The sequence below is a fragment of the Cuculus canorus genome, chromosome 8 (assembly GCF_017976375.1).
Source record: "Cuculus canorus isolate bCucCan1 chromosome 8, bCucCan1.pri, whole genome shotgun sequence".
NCBI lineage: Eukaryota > Metazoa > Chordata > Aves > Cuculiformes > Cuculidae > Cuculus > Cuculus canorus.
Window position 1 is genome coordinate 31979483 of NC_071408.1, and position 20639 is coordinate 32000121.

Consider the following 20639-nt stretch of genomic DNA (forward strand, 5'->3'; position numbering starts at 1 on the left):
AACTGTTCCGCACTCCTCTATGCAATGCTGGAGTAGGGAAGGGAGAGCAGGATGATGGGTGTTAAGCTGTTGATGCTGTGGAGCAAGGTAAGCGGCAAAATTCCATCTACTCAAACAGAAAGAATATGGACTGAAGTAGAAAAGACCTTAACTGAGGAAAGACAGTTTTCTGAGCATTTATAAGAGCGTTGGAAAGGTGCGACCTAGATTTTACCTCTTTCTGGGTGTACAGAAACTGCCAGGGACTGCGGAAAAGACCCTGAGGTCTAGGAAGACTAAAATAATCCATGCCATACAGGTGTGATCAAGACCTCCGTAAGTGTAGTGTGGAGTTAGGGGCTTTTCAGAGCAGACAGGGAAGGTAAAAGGGTCTGCTGAGACCCTACTGCACCCCAGGGTGCAGCTCCAAATGTCTGCTCCTGGAAGGCAAATGGACACAAGGAGGAAAGGGGAACAAGCTTGTAAAATGCAGAGCTTATCACAGAGAAAGCCTAAAAGGACTACGGTTATTCAGACAGCTGAGTCTAAACAAGCAGGTAAATACCAGAGAAACAGAGCTCTCAGCTATTAAACTAGGCAATATTACTACAGGAACAAATAGGTATAAACCGTTTGTGTATTTCTCAAGTCGTAAGTTAAAAGTTCTTAACCACCAGTAAAGGGGAGCTTGGCACAGGATTTCCGATCAGCAAAGTGGGGTGAGGCTTCTTACCAGCTCAAACCCAGCGCTAGATGCACATGTGGTTCTGTGAAGCTCTGCCTGCAGTGGCCGGACACCAGATCCATGGCCTGGAGGGTTCTTGGAATCCTGTACTGCTGGGAAGGAAATGATGCAAAAGGGATTTTTAGAGTAGTGTTATGAATTATGGAAATTATAAATGAATGTCATTTGGATGGCAAGCAGTCATCTTAAATGTGTGTTACTCCACATTCGTGAACAAAAATGACTTAAACCCAGTCTGTGTCCCCTCTCCGATGCCCCTGGCATTAACAGGAGCTGATATTTGGCTGCTAAAGACATTTGGACTCAGTACTTAAAGGGGGGGCTACAGGAATGTGCAGGGAGGCTCTTTATCAAGAAGTGCAGGGATAGAATGAGAGGGAACCATTTAAAGCTGGAAGAGGGAAGATGAGATGAGATGTCAGAAACAAATGTTTCCCTGTAAGAGTGGGGAGGCCCTGGCCCAGGTTGCCCAGAGCAGTGGTGGCTGCCCCATCCCTGGAGGGGTTCCAGGCCAGGTTGGATGGGGCTTGGAGGGGCTTGGAGCCTACCACCCGTGGGAGGTGTCCCTGCCCATGCAGGGGGTGAGACTGGATGGGCTTTGAGGTCCCTTCCAACCCTGCTCATTCTATGATTTTATGAAGTTCAGAAACAGGCAGGGCTGAACCCTTCATGTGGATCTACCAACCTGAATCTCTCTGTGCCCTGGGAACCTTTTTTTGCCGGAAGCCAGATACAAATAGTCCAGCAAAAGTCTAATTCACTTTTCTGCTTTTTCTCCCTCCAGTCATAATCTCGTTTTGATTAAATTACCTTACCTCAATGAATGAAAATACAAACTGCAGATCATATTCCACAATGAATTTTTCCACAGCCCGTTTTCCTAAAATTCCTCTCTGTTATTCGAGGTCTTTTAGACGGAATGCATGTGCTGTGTGAGCCTCACTTCAAATACTCCAAGGATTCATTGAAGAACATGATGGAAAGGAGAGTGTGAGTAAAATAGCTGGTTTATATTTGTATCCTCAAATGTCAGTTCATTAGCGAAGTTAGAAACTAGCTGATGCAGAAAACTCATTATGGCCTCATTTAGAGTGCTTATTTCTTGAGAGACAGAAAAGAATTGCTCCTCTTACTTGTCCAACACAAATGTGTCACATTTTAAAGTATGCTTTGGGATGTGAAATAAAGAGGGTTTTCTTTAGGGTGCAGCATGTTTAATACTCTATTTAACTTTTTTATCTGCCTTTACTTAAAATCCAGAGCAGTAAGGACTACCGCTGCTTTTCGATCTCAACACTTCTATCAATACTTGACTCCCACTATTTGCACTGGTTTTGTAAGCTTTTGTTATTTATTTGGCAGCACATTAGTCAGGCAGAATGAGATGATTGGGGAAGCCATGTCCGCAGTCCTTTACACCAAAGTGCTCTTTTCCTGTGATTTTAGGAGATCCACACTTCCTCCCAGCTTAGTGTTATCTGCAAATTTGCTAAGGGTGCACTCAATGCCTTCATCCAGGTCACAGAATCATAGAATAGTTTGGGTTGGAAGGGACATTAAGGATCATCCAGTTCCAACCTCCCTGCCATGGGCAGGGACATCCCACTGAATCAGGCTGCCCAAGGTCCATCCAACCTGGCCTGGAACACCTCCAGGGATGGGGCAGCCACCACTGCTCTGCGCAACCTGTTCCAGTGCCTCCCCATTCTCACGGTGAAGAAATTCTTCCTAATGTCCAGTCTAACTCTGCCCCTCTCCAGTTTATACCCATTGCCCCTCGTCATATCCCCACAAGCCTTTGTGAACAGCTCCTCTCCAGCTTTCCTGTAGCCCCTTCAGGTACTGGAAGGTCACTATAAGATCTCCTCGGAGCCTTCTCTTCTCCAGGCTGAACAACCCCAACTCTCTCAGCCTGTCCTCATAGGGAAGGTGCTCCAGCCCTCCGATCATCTTTGTAGCCTCCTCTGGACCTGTTCCAACAGTTGAGGATTCCAGAACTGGACACAGTATTCCAGATGAGGTCTCACAAGAGAGGAACAGAGGGGAACAATCTGCTCCCTTGCCCTGCTGGCCACGCTGCTCTGGATGCAGCCCAGGACACGGTTGGTTTCTGGGCTGCATGCGGTGCTCCTCCTCCCCAGCACCCCAAGCTCTTCTCCTTAGGGCTGCTCTCCATCACATCAAAAAGGGCTCTGCAAAGGGATCTGGACAGGCTGGACCACTGGGCTGAGGCCAATGGCATGAGGTTCAACAAGGCCACATGCCGGGTCCTGCACTTGGGGCACAACAACCCTATGCAGTGCTACAGACTGGGGGAAGAGTGGCTGGAGAGCTGCACGGAGGAGAAGGACCTGGGGGTGTTGGTTGACAGCCGACTGAACATGAGGCAGCAGTGGCCCAGGGGGCCAAGAAGGTCAATGGCATCTTGGCTTGTATCAGAAATGGGGTCACCAGCAGGTCCAGAGAGGGGATTCTCCCTCTGTACTCAGCACTGGTGAGACCGCACCTTGAGTACTGTGTTCAGTTCTGGGCCCCTCACCACAAGAAGGATGTTGAGGCTCTGGAGCGTGTCCAGAGAAGAGCAACGAAGCTGGTGAGGGGCTGGAGAACGTCTGACGAGGAGCGGCTGAGAGAGCTGGGGTTGTTTAGCCTGGAGAAGAGGAGGCTGAGGGGAGACCTTATTGCTCTCTACAACTGCCTGAAAGGAGGTTGTGGAGAGGAGGGAGCTGGCCTCTTCTCCCAAGTGACAGAGGACAGGACAAGAGGGAATGGCCTCGAGCTGTGCCAGGGGAGGTTCAGGCTGGATATCAGTAAAGAATTCTTCACAGAAAGAGTCATGGGGCACTGGAACAGCTGCCCAGGGAGGGGGTCGAGTCGCCTTCCCTGGAGGTGTTTAAGGAACGGGTGGATGAAGTGCTGAGGGACATGGTTTAAGGGAGTGTTAGGAATGGTTGATGATCCAGCGGGTCCCTTCCAACCTGGTGATTCTATGATTCTATGATCACCCCTCACCCTGCACTGCAGGCGGGGACTGCCCCAACACGGCTCTATTTCTCCTCGCTGAGCCTCCCGAGGCTCCCCCGGCCCCGCTCACCCACCCAAGGTGCCTGAGGCGGCCCCCGGGCGGGCCTGCCCCGCTCCCCGCAGGCCGAGCCCCCCCCGCCCCTGCGCCTTTAAATCGGCCATGAGCGCGGCGGGCGCGTCACGGCGCCGGGAGCCGGGCGGGGCCGCTGTCACACCGAGCCGCCCCCGGGGCGGGAGCCGGGGCGCTCCCCGCAGCGATGCTTCGCTCTAGTTGCTCCTAGGTGGGTGTTTATACCTTCATTCCACCCCCCCTCATGTCTTTCCATCCTTCCCCATGTCTCCCAGGACGAGGTGACAGCGCGATGCGGCGCTGCCGGGCTCGGAGAGGCTCGGGAGATGCTGAACGCGTGTCACACAGAGGGAAAAATCGGTCCGGGAGCCCTCCCCGGGGGTGGGAGGTGTGTGGGGGGCTTTCGAGGGGGCTGGAGACTTGCAGCCACCGCGGGCGAGCCGGGGGGTGCCGGGAGGTACCGGGTCACTGGGGCAGGAGGGAGAGTTTTCCCCCGGAGTTTGGTACTGAGCATCAGATGATGATGAGCATCAGAGACGTTCGGGTGGGTGTTTTTAACCCCACTACTAATTGCCATCCTCTGTGGCTCTCCTTGCCACCCTCTCTCGCTCTTTGCCATCCTCTCTTGCTCTCTTTGCCACCCTCTCTCGCGCTCTTTGCCACCCTCTCTTGCGCTCTCTTTGCCACCCTCTCTTGCGCTCTCTTTGCCACCCTCTCTTGCGCTCTCTTTGCCACCCTCTCTGGCTCTCTTTGCCATCCTCTCTCTTGCTCTTTGCCACCCTCTCTGGCTCTCTTTGCCACCCTCTCTCTTGCTCTTTGCCACCCTCTCTGGCTCTCTTTGCCATCCTCTCTCGCTCTTTGCCACCCTCTCTCTCGCTCTTTGCCATCCTCTCGCTCTCTTTGCCATTCTCTCTCACACTCTTTGCCACTCTCTCTCTCACACTCTTTGCCATCCTCTCTCACGCTCTTTGCCACCCTCTCTCGCTCCCTGCCACCCTCCATCTAAAGTTTTAGCTGAAGAGCGTGCTCTCCCAATTCCCTACTTCCCAGCGGCCTGTGACATTCCACTGGCATCCATTAACGCTACAGCAAGAACATCCCGAGCCCTTGGCCGGTTCCTTGGTGCTCTCCCAAACAGCAATGGCTCACCGGAGAGCGGAAAGAAGAGGCTCGAGCCATCCCTGTGTGCTCTGTGAAGCTGTGCGGTGAAAGCATTCCAGCACGCTGCAAGCAGGGAAACAAACTGGATTTTCTCTGGTGTCCTTCATCTGCTCCTTTCTTTTCTGGAGTTCATACCTATGGAAGCAGCTGTGCGAGCACAGGAAGGGTGGTCTTACGGATAAGATACTTTAGGCCTTCAGAGTTTGGTGCACAATTAGTAACTCGGCTTATCAGCTTTATGTGACTTGGGTATAAGTCACTGTGTGCTCATCTGTATCCCAGATTCCCCATTTGAACAAGGGGAAAGGGAAACAAGGCTGCGAATTTCCAAACCTCGCTAGGGATAAGATCATGCCTCTGTTTGGCTCCTCTGTGTAGCAGGGTGACGCAAGGCATAATAAGCCCAATTGATATCTGGCTGTATAGTGCAGGTCAATCCCTCTTCCAGTAAATATATGATTCGAGCAAAATGATACTAGTCTCAAAAAAGATCAAATCTAACATTGCCTTGTTGATCTTCAGGCATGAAATACCTTGATTTTTGGACATGAAATATCTCAGTCTTCAGGCATCAAATATCTTGATTTTCAGGCATGAAATATCTTGATCTTCAGGCATGAAATATTTTGGTTTCCAGACATGAAACACCTCTTGTGTTTGAAGCACAGGTCACCTTTCCCTGGTTTGCTAACTATTATCAGCTTGGCAAGGCTTCTGAGGGAAGTGGTCTTTGGCAGCACTGTTGCTCTCAGGTGGAAATGTGATTGTGTCCCCATAAGATGTTTGTTTCTGGTAACATTATGTTGCTCTTTTCATACTACTAATAATTGAACACAGCTTTTTTTCCCCCCTATTGATCAGTTGCTGGAGTAAAAGAAACCTCTATCCTCCCCATGCTAATGGTTGACATGGAAAACAAGGAAAATGGCTCTCTGGATGTCAAAAAGTAAGTGAATCCTTAATGTTCAGTTTATGTAAACAGCACGTGGATTTCAGTTGTAGTTTTCCTTTGATTTTATGCAGGTGGCTAGGGTGGGCACCTCCATCTTTGCTCATTTCAAATCTTCCTCATTTTCAATTACTTTTATTGTATTTCAGCTTTGAAATAGAAGAGTCTCAGGCATGGAATTGATTAATAGTGATATGTGGGAGGATTGTATAGCACTGGAGAGATGCAGAAGCTAGTAACTCAAAGTGTGGGGTATGCCTTTCTCCGTTGCTTTTTCCTCTCAACCAGAGACTAAAGCAAGTGTAGTGGCTTTTGCAGATCTGGTGCCTGTGTCCTGCGTGGAAGTCTTTGCCCTTTTCAGTGAGACATATACCCTTCTCTGCTGATTGTCCACTTGTCTAGAGCTGAGAAGTAGCAGCAGCAGCACATGTCTTTGGTGTCAGTTCTCTTCTTGAATAGGTATTTTAAGCTGTTTGCAGGAGAAGCCTTAATGCTGCTGGATTTTTACTTCAGACCTAGGGTGGGACTAAGACATAGACATGGTGTGCACGACTTTACACTCTTCTTTAGTGTGGTAGACTGCAGGCTGCAGGATAGGAACTGTTTTGGAGGCATTTCTGTATCCTTAAAGGTCAGCAATCCTTAGATTAGGACTAGCAGTTCTGAGTGAAGTTATGATCTGAGAGGTGGAGTTCTGTGTGGAAAACTTAGCCTTGCTGTTTTAAGGTTATAGAAGCCGTGCTGAGATAGACACATACATCTATAGATATAAAAAAAAAAGAAAGTGCTAGAGAGTACTTAGTCTGTCCTCTCAGACTGCAACACTTTTGCATCTTGTTCTCCTTTGTATCTGTTTTCCAAGAAATCTTGAGAATGCATATGTTTCCCAGGCACTAGAGTAACATAAATAATAATAATGGTCACTTCAGGATGCTGATGAAACCCCTAATTATGACACAGCATTAAAAGATCTGATGGCAGCCATTAAAATCAGCGTGCTCCCCCTTCTCTTGAGACGTTGGTTACACCACACCAAAATAAAATGCATTTCCCCGTTCAGGGACTATGAATAGATTATACTGTGTGTGTCCCTCAGAAGCTGCCTTCCGCTGGCAGTCTCGCTTCTACACCGAGGGCTCCGCGGTGGGGGAGAGGAGGGAGGCAGTCAAAGCAAGGGTAGTTTGCATTTAATCATTTTTCCCCTGAGGCTTACGTGATAAAGGCTCAACTCCTAATTGTGGAGGTGGCTTTTTAAAACTGATGGGAATTGTAATTCAACTGATCAGGAGCCGTGGTCTCTAAATGAACGTATACAGTATGTATGTGCCTATCTACAGAGCAAGTATTTGGCACTTTCCTCGAGTGGTTATAAATAGCTTGGCTCACGGCTGTATCCTTTCTGATTTTGCCACTTCTGCCACATGATGGCAATAGAAGCACAGGAACAGTGGTGAAAAACAGACAAGCCTAGTCTTTATTCATTATCAGTGCATCTAGTATCGTGTTACAAAGCCTAAATTGCCAGTCCTAAGATTTTACAACATCCAGGATATCTGACATAAACTGGTACTCGGTACATATTCCATTTTCTTGTCCAAAGGATGGAACTATGTGCAGCAGCAGGGCAAGGAGGATGCTGTTAAAGTCTAGAAGCCAAATGAGCATCTGTGTGGGTAGATGAGTTAAAATCCAGCCAGCCTCCAACAGTCTGCCGCATGCCTTTGAGTCTCCTGCAGCTGTAGCTGTGGAAATTGGCTCCCCTTGAGGTCCTGCATGATGCTATTCCTTGCGGCAGAACCTTGCAATTATTTCCTGGGATTAGTTAATGACTGAGGTAGAGCCTTTGAAATCATTACAGTTGGACCTGGGGTGGGGCTGGACTGAGCTGTAGCTCCCGAGCAGTAGAAGAGCAGCTACATGAAGAACTAATGCGCCTGGGCTGAAATACAGAACTATGGGATGCAGGGTTTGGGACCATATTTAGTTTGAAATTAAAGTGTTTTGTGAAATAAGCAAAATCCAGTTAGCAGGTATTTTTACTTGTTCAATCTTTTATTTGATGTTTAGGAAGAATTAAATTCTGTATCTTTTAGGATTTATTATGTTTTTATTGAAACACTGAAGATTTGGGGCTTTGTTTGGTTTTAATTTTAAGTAGAAGATGAATCACTGAAAGCAGTGGTCTATGTGTTAGGGTAAATGTAAAGATTTACAAATAATCCTTCAAATGGTGCTTTTACAAATACATATAGGTTTTGTGTGGTGCTTTTCACATTTTACTTCTCAGCCTCAGAATGTGCACAATACCAAAAATCTTAATTGAGAGGCATTCTTTGACTTAAAAATAAAGCGCAGCTCTGAGAAGACCACTTAGGCCTTCATTTTCAGTTTTGCTGAGTGTTTCCTTTCTATGTAGTCACAACCATTGAAGCAATTAGTGAGGAAAGTCATTACTTGATGAATAAAAATAAGAAACTCTGGCCCCTTTGCTCCAAAATATGCGTGTATTCCATGTGATAAGTGAAATCAGCTGCTTTTAGAAGTCCAAGTGCAGCTTAAAGTGAGATATCGAGGCTGCAGTGTGAGTCTCTAGGGCCAGAATTTTGTCATCGTGTGGACAGGTACACTCCAAGAATTAGGGGAGAGGCAAAAATTGTGTTCACGAGTCCTCCTCTTCAGGGCTCAGCTGGTTCGGGAAATTGAGATGCTGTAGAAACAGCGATGAGAGGCACTACGTGTGATTCTGTTCTCTTCTCTTCATGGCTGGTTGGAAGACAATTAGCCCTTGTTTCACTCAGCTATTTTACTGGAAGACCTACAAGTCTAGGCAAGACAGAGGTGGTTGGAATGAAAAAATCTGAAGGACTGGACAAAAATGCTGTCAGGAGAGTATAATCTGTGTTTCTTTTCCAGCTGGTGCTGTTGAAAATCAAAGCCCTGCCTCTAAGCTTCAAGACCTGAAATGGACAGGATTTTGACATCTGACCCGATCTGTACATTTTTGATATTTCTTCGTTAGCGTCATGGTTAAGCATGCAGAACAGTGGAAAACGTCTGGCATGAACTTTGGGACTTATAGTTGCAGAAATGTGTTAAAGAAATTCTTTCTTTTGCTGTCTTGCACCTCCTAAAAGCTATAGGAAAGGCAATCAAGCTCACTGTGTGTCCTTTTTACTAAGAATTTGCAATTACTGCAAGGTTATCTGATACAGGGGGAGGCAGGTTGAGCATAAGAAGTGCAAGTAATATGAATGATTGGTTTTGCTGCTGTGGAAAGCAATTGCCTGAGGTCAGTCGCAGAAGGAATTAATTCTGATTGTGTTTCACAGATGTTTTCTCAGATTCATAGCTATTTGTCCATAGATGAGGCCAAAAGCACTTTTGGGAAACTTTCTATATTGAGCAATTACTGCAATCATTGGTGCCTCTCTTATTTTTTTTAGTTTTGCAAGGTAAAGAGATTTTTCCAGTAGTTTCTGCCCATGCTACAAGGAAGCGCAGTCTCATCTGGGAAAAGAATAATCCAGATACTGCAATTCTTTATAAGTACTGGATAGCTGAAAACAAACTGCAGTCTTGAAAGACATGGATTGGTACCTCAGTCATGGCAGTCTTTGTTCTCTAACTGCCAAGGCAGCTCACTTGCAGGCCAAGATCCTGACTGATTACCTTTGGCTGATGTAAAGATTCATACGCTTTCTTCTTTTGTGAAGGGAGAGGTACCTCAGTTGTCCCCAACATCAGGTCTTTGAAGTGGAAGAGAACAGGAGTGAATGCTCTGTATCAGAGCAGGGGGAGGTGTGTCAGAGGATAATTTTCCTGGAGGAACAAGGAAGGAGGGGGTGTATGTGGGGTGTGCACAAAGAGGCAGCAGATGCTCTGCACACATTTAGTGATTACTTGTCTGGATTTGCACTTTGCAGTTCAGTAGAGAACGGGAGACCTCCGGATCCTGCTGACTGGGCTGTTATTGATGTTGTGAATTACTTCAGAACAGCTGGATTTGAAGAACAAGCCAATGCTTTTCAAGAACAGGTAAATCTGTTAGGAAGCACCTTTTGACCACTACCAGTTTCTCACATTGCACATTTTTGCCATGAACCTGGTTATTTGCTGTTTAACAGGAATGAAAATCCCACATTAATGAGGGGATTTGAGTCTGTTTCTGGGTGAAGATCCATGAAACTATGATCTTTGAGTAATAATATTGTTCTGCAAGGTGTTGAAAATGGGTTGGACTTTGTTTCAGTTGTCTGAAAGATGAAGAATCTAAACAAATTTTCTGGCCTGGGCTCAGTCGCCTCACACAACCTGCTCACTTTCACTCTCTTGTTATTTAAAATGCGAATGGTAATTCCTTTCTTCCTTAGTGTATTGTGCAAATACGCTCATGGGTATTTATAAATCTGGGGCTCCTAAGGAGCAAGCTGCTTTTGAAACCTGGGGTGAAAAAGAGGCTGCTGTGTTGCATTGAACTTGGCAACGCAAGGGAGCAGGGAAAGGGCAAGCTGGCAATAAAGGAGAAGAATCTTTTCAGGCACGGGAGCAGCTTGCTTGTAGGACTCGTTCTGAGAAAGTTCAGTCTTCATTTCTGGGTCTTGTAACTGCTGATGCTCATGGATGACTGCTTTTGGTCGTTTTGATTAGCAAAGAGTTTAACAGTCATACAACGCCTTGTAACTCAGCACGCTGGTAAGGTGTGTTGGTGGGGCAGGTTGGCTTACTTGGCATACAGCCCCCCTGTTCTGTAGCGAAAGAATTTGCATTTTCAGATTGTCAGTTCAGCCCCTTAAAATAAAATCCTGGAATGCCAGCTTGGAACGGACCTCGGGGGTCATCTGGTCCAACCTTTTTAAGTGATTGGTAGTTTAAATTAGGTGGCCCAGCACCCTGTCGAGCTGAGCCTTAAAAGTGTCCGGCGTAGAGGCGTCTACCACTTCTCTGGGAAGACGATTCCAATATTTCACTGTTCTCATGGTGAACTATTTTCTTCTGGAATCCAATTGGAACCTCCCCTGGAGCAACTGATCCCTGTTACCCCTTGTCTTTTCCATGTGATTTCTCATGAAAAGGGAGTCTCCATCCTTTTGACAGACACTCTTTATGTACTGATACATGGGAATAAGGGCTCCCCTAAGCCTTCTCCTCTCAAGGCTGAACAAACCCCGTTGTCTCAGCCCTACTTTGTATGGTAGGTTTCCCAGTCCTCTCATCATCTGATCATCTTCCCTGATACATCTATAGGTTTGCCTGGGACTACTAGGAAATTAGTTACCGACGCTTGTTTTTAGTTTGAAAATAGGTGGCTTGGCTTCCCAAGGCACTGAGCTACCCCAGGTTACCGGCAGCTTTGCAGGGAAACCGTGCATCTAATGTGAAATATTGTTACTGTTGGTCAGGTTAATCTTGCTGACCTCCGGCACCAGCACAGCGAAATCTCATCGGATTGTAATTGATGAGTACAACACAGCATCTAAATTTAGCTCTTTGTTCCTGGGGGTGAAAAGCCTGGTGGATGGTAATTCTCTGGCAGGGTGCAGAGAAAGGCTCTTTCTGCAGCTCTACTAATTTTTCGGAATTTGAAGATGAGTAAACAGGCAAAAGAAATTGTCTTAAGTGGATCCATTCCTTAATGTCACCATCCATATCTCCTCAACAGTCCTGAAAGTGTGCCTTAAAAAACCTCAAAGGTAGAGTAATTGCGGCCTCTGGGTCTTTTTCCTTATACTGACAGGTACCTCTGATTTTCGTCAAATATCTTAACCTCTCTGCCCCTCGGCTGGCTTGTCAATAATACTGCAGTAATTACTACTGATCTTGCAGCACCTAGGTGAGGCCAACTCATGAGTTTTGGCAAAGCAATTTGCAACAGCCTGATGGAAAGCAGCATAGAAGCAGAGTGTAAAGGTTTTATTAGTATTCTGCAGTGAGGGCAAGTGGCTTCAGGAGGAGAGCTGAAGTAAGCTGCTTTTTAGCACTGTGTTGCTAGGGCTTTGCTGGGATAGCTGTGGTCAGAAATGTGGCTGGGAACTTGTGCTGCCAACTTCGCTTTATGACAAAGCCTTGGAGAGGGGGGCTGACAGCTGCCACCAAGATCCAGCCAGGAGATGTGGGACAGACATTGCCACTTCCTTCCCCTCCATTCCCTTAGCAGCGTGAGGAGCAGCAAGCTCCTGGTTCTCCCGGCCACCTCTGGCAGCACCAGGAACAACCCTGTCCCTACCCTCTACCAGCGGTGGTGATCTGCTTCCTCTGTGCTGTTCACATGCCACTAACTTTAACTCTATGTACTTATGAGTTTGTTACCAGGATCTCCCATGCCTTCCAGGTACGGGCAGTGCAGTCAGGTTGACTTTGAACCCTTAGCCATCCTGTGTCCATAGAGTGACCAGCTGTGCAGCTGAAGCTGTGGCCATCTCCACTTTCCTCTGCCAGTTGTACTGCAGCTTGCCTGGGCCCCAGAAACCTAAATTCATTTGATCTGCCACTGCCCTGAGTTTATACTGGAAGGGGAGTGAGGTTATAAATGGAAAAGGGAAGTATTCCGTTTCACCTGCAACACTGGGAAATAGTTTTCCACTGAACTGCTTCAGTAGGGGTAGCACAATGGTTTCGTTACAAAGCATCCATAGCCCAGAATGTACTCATGAGATCTATTCTTACATCCAGCTTTTACACAACAGTGAGTCCATGCTTTCTTTTGATGACTCTGAACTCGCCTGGGCTCACCCAAAGCAAGTGACTCAAGTTTTAAGACCTGATTTTTTTTCTCACAACACTTTAAGGAAAAAGAGAAGACATTTTAAGGACTGCAGAATGTTTTATTAAAACAATATTGTAAGTGCTGGTAAGAAGGGATGATTGTGTGATGATTGTACAGTATTCCTTCTTGAAGTTCCACAGATGTCAGCAAGTCAAAAGAGCTCTCTGATGAAAACAGATTCAGCTGAAAGATGGTACCCAGTAACAAAACCCCATAACATCAGCAAGCGAAGCCCAGAAACCGCGGGCACAGGATAACTGAAGTGAGAGGCACAGCAGATGCAGGATGATGGTGTGAACAGCTTCGGAGAACTGCTGCCTGCCAATACATGGCTGAGCTTTCCATAGGAGCCCTGGGAGCACACAAGGCTGTGGCTGACTTGAAGACTGAAGCTGTTTGCCATGTCTTGAGACATGTTAGCGCTGTGCCTGACCCTCATTATTACCTATGTGGCGTCTTAATCATTATTATTTCAATATCCAGATAAACTCAGGTAATCCAGTGGTCGTTTGCTGGCCTCACTGCAATACCTGACCAGAAGGGATACAGGTTTAATGCTGGCTTATGTCCACTGCTGTTTCCTAGCAGAGCGATGGCATGAAGGAGTACATGGGCATGCCGGCTGCTGTGCTTTTCTCTTAGCTGTTCTGTAAAATCTTGTTGTTCTCTGTCACCTGGAGAGAGAGTAGAAAGTGTTGGGAGGACTTGAAGCTTAACTGGTCCTTTGGCTGTTTGCTGAAGACAACACGCTATTGCTGCTGTGATCATCCTGGGATAGTGGGGAATTACTGTTAGCTCTAGCTGTGCAGAGGGGTGCTTCTGCAGGTGACATTAAAAAGATGGATCAAAAGCTGGCATTGAAGTTGTGTCCTGAAAAATATCCAGAAAACAGAGAAGTATCAGGAGAGGAAAATGCACAGAAGTCCTCAAAGCATACAGAATCTTACTTGGTGCCAAAACTCCAGAATAACTATGACAAATCCACAGGAGCAAGTTTAAGCGGAAAACTAAGAAGAAATTAAAGAGATAAAGATTACAATAGATGCAAAGATATAAAACACTTGAAGTCTTAATACGTAATAAGTCATTTCTACCCAGATATGTTTAGAGAATCAGTTTTCTATTCAATGAAAGCCTTAGTAGTTACCAACTTTTCTAGAATCCACGAGGAAGCCTGTGGAAGAAGGGAAAGAACTAGATGCTCTTTTGCTGTTCTTGGAGTTTCTCCTGTTCCAGGTACTGGCTTTACTTCATTCCGATCCTGCCAAGCTGGAGGCTGTTCTTCCTCCATAGCATCATTGAACAGCAGCAGAAAAGGCAGCTTCAGAGCTGTCAAAGCACTGAGCAAAAACTGGTGTCAAAACTCCCACAGAAGGAATTGTGACAAATGGAAAAGAGAAAATAGAAACTGGTTTTAACCATTAATGCTCTCAACAGTAACTAGAAAGAGGCACCTGCTATAATTGGGTAAAACCTGAGGGATAGCAATGATGTCTGCTGGGGAGATGTTAAAGAAATCCAACTTTCAGCCAATCTTTAACTGTGTCGTGTTTTGTCCGTGTATTTTGTATTAATAAGAGAGATCAGTCTAGAAAAATTCATGCTGAACTCTTTTTCACGTTGGGATGTTACCAAGGACGAGGTCTCTGTCATTGCCAAGACAGCATTTAATATTTGTAAGGAAGATGCTGCAGTGGGATAAATTGATGTTGTGGTGTTTATAATATTTATAAAAATGCAAAGTTTTGGCGGTATATTATCATGGACAACAATGATATATGCAAGCATTTGAAGTGGTTGTTGGCTGTTGATGACAAATTCAACATTTAGTAGTGTTTTATTTCTTAAAAGTAAAAAAGAGTGTGACAGCAGAGGGAAGTCCAGTGCAGGAGAATGCCAAAAGGCTGCATACTTTGAGCTGTGAGGACCTTGGGAGGTGTGGCTGTGTTGTGAGGCTCCAGTTAATGCATTGGTGTGTAGGTGTAGCTCCTGCTTCCTGAGTAATGTAGTAACTGAACTGTAGGAATGTGGAAATAAGGATGGTCCCGTGCCTAAAATGGAGATGGGAGTTGAGAGATGTGGATTCTTTTTCTTCCTTTTTGACTTTTGAAAAATTTACAGGTAGTTGTCAAACATACATGGATGTGAGGTGGAAAAAACCCCAAAGCACGCAGGTTTTCTAATCTAAATTGGTCAGAAAGCTAAAGTTTGACAGGAAAAAAAAAAAGTCATTGATTTAAAAGCAGGAATTTTAAGCAGAAGCAAGGTTGTTGAGACCTAAGCTGGGAAGTTGCTGCTTTTAGCCTCTTGCGTTGTAAACAGAGGAAGAGAAGATCCCTCTGAGTGTTGAGCTCAGCAGTTAGGCCCTTCTAAAATTCTTGATTGCAGGAGCCTTTTGCAGGAAGCATGGGAAGGTTCCCCTCTTAAAGGAGGCACCAGGCGTTATGAGTCCATACTTACTAGTCCAAACTTGCATACGGCTGCCAATGGTAATTCTGAAATGCACTTCATAAGCTGCCTTCTTAAGAGCATCCTTTCCTTAATGGCTGCGGGTTGGGCAATCTGCACATGTACCCATTAATTTGAAACAGATTTACGAGGAGGGACTTTAGAAATGAGGCTCATTTGGGGTTTTACGCTTGGCTAAATCGTTATTTATGCTTCAGTCAGCACAGGTGTGCACTTGAAAAGCAGGCAGCAGAATTGAGCAGCTCTAAACACAGTTGCAGGAAAATGAAAGCTACGGCTTCTTTCCTCCTTGCCCCTCTGTAGTGGTCTTCCATTTGATGCATGACTGTTCTCGCCTGTTAGATTTGTACATTTGTCTTTATCAACTCTTTAATTCTTCTTATAGGAAATTGATGGCAAATCATTACTGTTGATGACAAGAAATGATGTACTGACTGGACTGTCATTAAAACTGGGGCCTGCGCTGAAAATCTATGAATATCACGTAAAACCTCTACAGACACAACATCTAAAGAACAACTCTTTATAGCGAACTGTCTGATTGGGGCCCTGTTGTGCCTCAAACAATAAATAAGCAATTTGGTTTCATGTGATGGAACTTTGTAAAGAGAGAATATATCTATTAAGAATTTAAACCAAATGACAATATATATCCTATTGGATAGAGTTGGCAGTATACTGAGCCTGAACTGAGAGAGGCGGGGTGTATTTTTTACATAGTACATAATGATTTTCTCTTTTAGGAATTGTCAGTGGGCATGTTGAGATCACTGTATCCAGAACAAAGGGGAGGTATGTCATTCTCATTTTCAAGCCAGACATATTCTTAGTGTCATGAATTAAAATACCAAAACCCCCCCCGAATAAAGTTTACAGAGAGAAATCAATTAAAGTAGGTTTTCGTTTACATTAAAGGCCTACTAAAATTCTTACTACTTATAATTTTAGGATGGGACTGACGCTTGCCAACTCACCCTTTTTTGCAGAGGGTCCTATTTTGACCTTATTAAGGTTTACTTGTGGTATGCTGCAATGTTTAAAGCTGTACATACAACTACCATAACCCCTTCGATAACAGAAGGCATTGCCAACAGGTGAAACTGGGTTGTGTATTTTTTGCTGTCCTTTAAACTTTCAGCTTGTTTTCACCTGGTTTTAATAGTTCTCTGTAAAGTATAGTTGGTTTTTAAACATCTGTGTTGCTTTGCAAAACAAAACAAGCTTCATTTTATTCCTTTTTTAATTTATGATAACTTGTTTTCTAACGTTATGCAGAAATTTGTAAAAAGAGTAAAACTCTGCACATTTTTAATATTGTCTGTTATTGCTGTTGTAGTGGTTGATTTTCTTTTTAAATGCTTTACTTAACGGTTTGAACTCTTGTTTTAAAAACTGAAAGAAGCTGTCTCGTCACCATACATCTCTGTTAAAAGAGAGTCTTGTTCAATCTCTTTGTACCAGTTCCCTATTTGATAGGTTGCTTGCTGTATCCCAATAAAGCATTGCTTATGTTTTGATTCAGTTTACTTTACAGATCTTTTCCTTTCTCTGTTTCTTTGTCGTGGTGTATTGGAGCTCTCGTTTCTCTCCCTTTTCCCAATTAAAAAGGTACCAAAACCTACTTAATATTCTATGCGATTGCTTTTAACCCCACCTGCTGAGATATTTAAAGACTTAATTGTCTTTGTTTTTTCTTATCTAGTGTTACATTCTGCAGAAGGAGAAGCCCTGGTCACAGTTCACCAATAACATCTGTGCTTCTGTTATCCCTTTCTAGAGCTGCTAGTGGCGCAGAGGCACGGTGCTGGCCCAGGAACAGCAGGGTGATTTACCCCAGAATGCCTGGCACAGATTGTACAGGTGCCACTCAGCATGGTCTGGGTCTTCTCTGGCCCAGAGAGCTTTGTGATGAGCCCTGAAATTGGGATGTTGGGATGCATCAGTGGGACTGAGTGAAAGGACTGGGAAGTAGGGAGTAACAAGGAGAGTGCGGTGACACTGGAAATGGTGAGGAGGTGCAGCTCAGAAAAGAGAAGGTAAGAGAGAGGGGTGCTTTCTGCTGAGCAGGGCCAGGATTCAGGGAGAGGAGGGAGAAGCTCCTGTAGCCTCCTGCCTTCCCTTATGATTTGGCCAAATGCGAGGTGGCTGTTGACACTACAGTGCTAGGAGAGTTGTGTATGGAGTTGAGATCTGTGAGGGCATAAAACCACGTTGACAGCTGTGCTGTAGGTAAAGCTCACAGTGTATGCTATAATAAACTACATACAGCAGCCTGTTTTCTTGGATAGTTTCTAAGCTTTACAGTGTAGGTCTTTATTTGGAATTTGAGATACGTGGTAGGAGATGAGGATGTATTCACTTCTCTTTCTGTCCTTTGTTCTGTGCTCACTTCAGGGATCGGTCTGTTAGCAGCAGGTTTGTAAGCCACAGTCCTGAGTTCTGCGTATGTTTTTATTTATAGTGGGGTAATGTCCAGAGGTGACAGAGGGATCTGGAAGACTAGATTTGAGCAGAAAGTATGAATTGAATACTCTCTTTTTCCCCATTAGCATGGTTAGGGTAGGATTGACACACTTTCTAGACCTATGGATGGCACAGAGTTAAAAGTAAAACATTGCACGAGGGAGTAAAAATCTGCTGTGCAGCCATGAAAGTGCATTTGGTGGTTACTGAGCATTGTTCTTTCTTTTAATATGTTTTAATGGGCAAATTAATTGCATTCAGATGCATCCAGTTTGTACTCCCCTTCAGATAAGTGCCGCTAACTGGTTTGTACGAGGAGAGGCCGAACAGAAAGCTCGCTGCAAGTGTGACAGGGAATTTGGAGAATGGTGCTCAGATATGTAACAATTTTTTTACTGTCCTTGATCTTTTTTATAGTCTCCTACTGTTCTCTGAGCTTTTGAATGCTGCTGTTCTCTTTGTGCAGGTGACCGTTGTGGTTTTGTCTGTTATGTTCTCCTTGCTGTTTCTAGGAGAACAAAAAAGTCTTTTTAAAAGAAACTGGAGGGTTTGAAAGAGGAAGTCAAAGCCAGATTATTTTTAGCTACCATTCCTCTTGTAGAAAACACAGCTGCTGTTGAGATGAGGAAGCGACTGATGGGCCTTACTGGATACCATGTCAATACTGTGGTTCTGAGAGTCACAGAGCTATGCAGGACTTCAGTTTATAACATGCCTGTAAGGTGACTGGAGCTATGAGAATCCCTCTTCTGTAAATGCACTGCCTGTGCTTTGCGTGATGATGAAGCTGCCAGGTGTCCAGCTGCTCAGCTGGGTGTGAGAGTGACGATGGTCTCAGTGCTGCAGGTTTCCTTGCTTTCATGGACTCATAGAACAGTTTGGATTGGAAGGGACCTGAAAACCCATCCAGTTCCAAATGCTCTGCTGTGGGCAGGGACAGCTCCCACTGGATCAGGTTGCTCCAAGCCCCATCCAGCCTGGGCTTGAACACCTCCAGGGATGGGGCAGCCACAGCAGGGGGCTTGGATCCAGATCATCTTTAAGGTCCCTTCCAACCCAACCCATTCGTTTAATTCCGTTTAATATGATAATAAAGCAAGGTCAATAAATTCTGTTTTGCTTAGCCTCTTGTTTGATTTAGTGATGTTCCTTTGGATCCAGGTGTGTATTCATCTTGCTCACAGAATAACATTAGCTGGTAGATGCTGTAAATTTGGGGAACGTGGCTGTAACCTCAAACACCTGGAGAGCCCAAGAGGAGAACGATGAAGGCTGTAAGTGGTTCCTGGTTTCCACGTGAGAGTTTCAGTGCTGTTGAAGCTGCTGGTGAGTACTGTTGTATTTATCTGCTGCGCTCATGAGCTTCTTTGTTAAAGGAACTGTCAGCAGCTAGAGCTGCTGTATCATCAGTTGGTCTGCTGATAAGGCAACAACAAATGTCTTGGCATTGGCAGCCTTGCACTCATCTCAAGGTGTTCTCTTCCCCTTTTCAGATGATTGCTGTAATCCAGCTGCCCCTCTATAAAGACTCTGGAGTACTTGCTGTGTTGAGGATGCCTGTGACTTTGTAGCAGCTAAATCATGCCAGAACAGGGAGGGAAGGCTCACCATTTGCACCAGGCTCTGATTTGAGGGTAATACTGCTTTGTCTTCTACTGGTGGATTGCAGCAGGATAAAGGAAGTACAGAATAAGGAAGCTGTAGCTGAGTTTGTTCTCCCAGCTGGTGGTCAAACCACAGGGAGATGTGTGGAAGTGGGTGTCTGCCTGGGTGTAACAACTCTGTTCGACAATGATGCTCCTCCTCTACTCCCTCCTCCCTTCTCTATAAATGCCACATGCGAGTTTGCCTGGGCTCCTCTCCCTGGAAATAGGTGTAATCTGGAAGACTTGGAAACATTGCAGGAGTACGAGGCCACTAAAACTTGAGCCCTTGTCTCTTCCAATCTGATGTAGACGTTACTGTGGGAATTCATGCCTAAGGCCACTCTTGAGAGGTGGCAGAAGGCCCTCTCGGTACTTGGTCAGTCAGGTTTCTGCTGTTATGTTTCCCTCCGCACGAAGCATTTCTCTACTCCCTTCTTTTTCTTGTTTCGGGTCCCTCCCATATTGTTTGGTTTGGAGTTGTGTTTTCAGCTCTGAAGAAGCCAAATAGGAGAGATACTTCTCACTGATTTTATTTTCTATTGTCTCCCTTCTTTGATTTGTCTGACATTTTATACTATCACTGTGTTTCGTCACCCCTGTCTTTCCCGCTTATCTTCTGGTAGCTCTTGCCACCGTTTGCTTATGTTCCAGCTCCTGGCAGCCCCCCGTGCCCCTCCATTCATCAGGACCTGGGCTACAAACAGGTGGATTCTAACTTCAAGCGTATTTATATAGAGATTTCAAGCCAGAAAGGTTTTTTTTTCTTTGTCACTTTGTCAGCTCTGTTCAACTTAGAATCAGGGTTCTGTACTCCTGATAAAAGCAATGTTAAAAGAAAAAAAAAAAGAAAAGACAGCTTTGAAGAAGAAAAAAAAGTGATTATAATCGTTAATAAGAACTGACAGGTTTAAATGTGTGTTGGAAAGCAGGTAGCCTCATTATCTATAGAATAATACAGGCAGTGATGAAAGATCACTTGTACTGACCCTGAACGTGGCATTTCATCTCTGTTTTAGATATTGGCTTAGGAATTCAGCTACTGCATTTTATCTATGTGATGTTGGTTGCGCGTGGAGCATGATCAGCAGCTGGGAGGATTGCAGCGGAACTGTCCTGGGCCCCTATCAGAATTGAGCAGAAACAGGATGTGAAAGAACCGGACGCTAAAATCATAGTAAGATATTTGTGTACTTGAAATACGCTGTTTCTTGTTAGGAAGCTCCAGGCCCTATAAACCCCAGGGATGTAGCCCAGGACCAGCAAGGTCCGTGTTATCAGCGGGAAGGGGTATTTTAAATGGTGATTTTACTATCTGCTACCTGCTGCTCCTTTTCATCAAGTGTGATTTTGTCAGCAAAGCATCACAGCTG

At 45.2% G+C, this 20639-nt stretch overlaps 1 protein-coding gene across 3 annotated transcripts; it reads left to right on the plus strand.

Annotated features, from left to right (window-relative positions):
- Positions 1-1696: 1696 nt before the first annotated feature.
- On the plus strand, positions 1697-16931 carry SAMD13 (sterile alpha motif domain containing 13). Of its 3 annotated transcripts, none has more exons than XM_054072573.1 (4): positions 1697-1714; positions 5841-5925; positions 9852-9963; positions 15546-16931. In XM_054072573.1, the coding sequence occupies exons 2-4, from the start codon at positions 5873-5875 to the stop codon at positions 15687-15689; spliced, it is 309 nt and encodes a 102-aa protein (XP_053928548.1). In that variant the 5' UTR covers positions 1697-1714; positions 5841-5872; the 3' UTR covers positions 15690-16931. The 3 variants fall into 3 exon arrangements, with proteins under 3 accessions (XP_053928548.1, XP_009554605.1, XP_053928546.1); XM_009556310.2 differs by lacking the exon at positions 1697-1714 and adding an exon at positions 3926-4029; XM_054072571.1 differs by lacking the exon at positions 1697-1714 and adding an exon at positions 3986-4029 and having other exon boundaries at positions 5817-5925.
- Positions 16932-20639: the final 3708 nt, after the last annotated feature.

Bases quoted from the DNA above. Each gene is read 5' to 3' on its own strand.
- SAMD13 (XM_054072573.1), top strand. From the start codon at position 5,873: ATGCTAATGGTTGACATGGAAAACAAGGAAAATGGCTCTCTGGATGTC. The intron at 5,926-9,851 runs GTAAGTGAATCC...TGCACTTTGCAG, and splicing joins GGCTCTCTGGATGTCAAAAA to TTCAGTAGAGAACGGGAGAC. The intron at 9,964-15,545 runs GTAAATCTGTTA...TTCTTCTTATAG, and splicing joins CCAATGCTTTTCAAGAACAG to GAAATTGATGGCAAATCATT.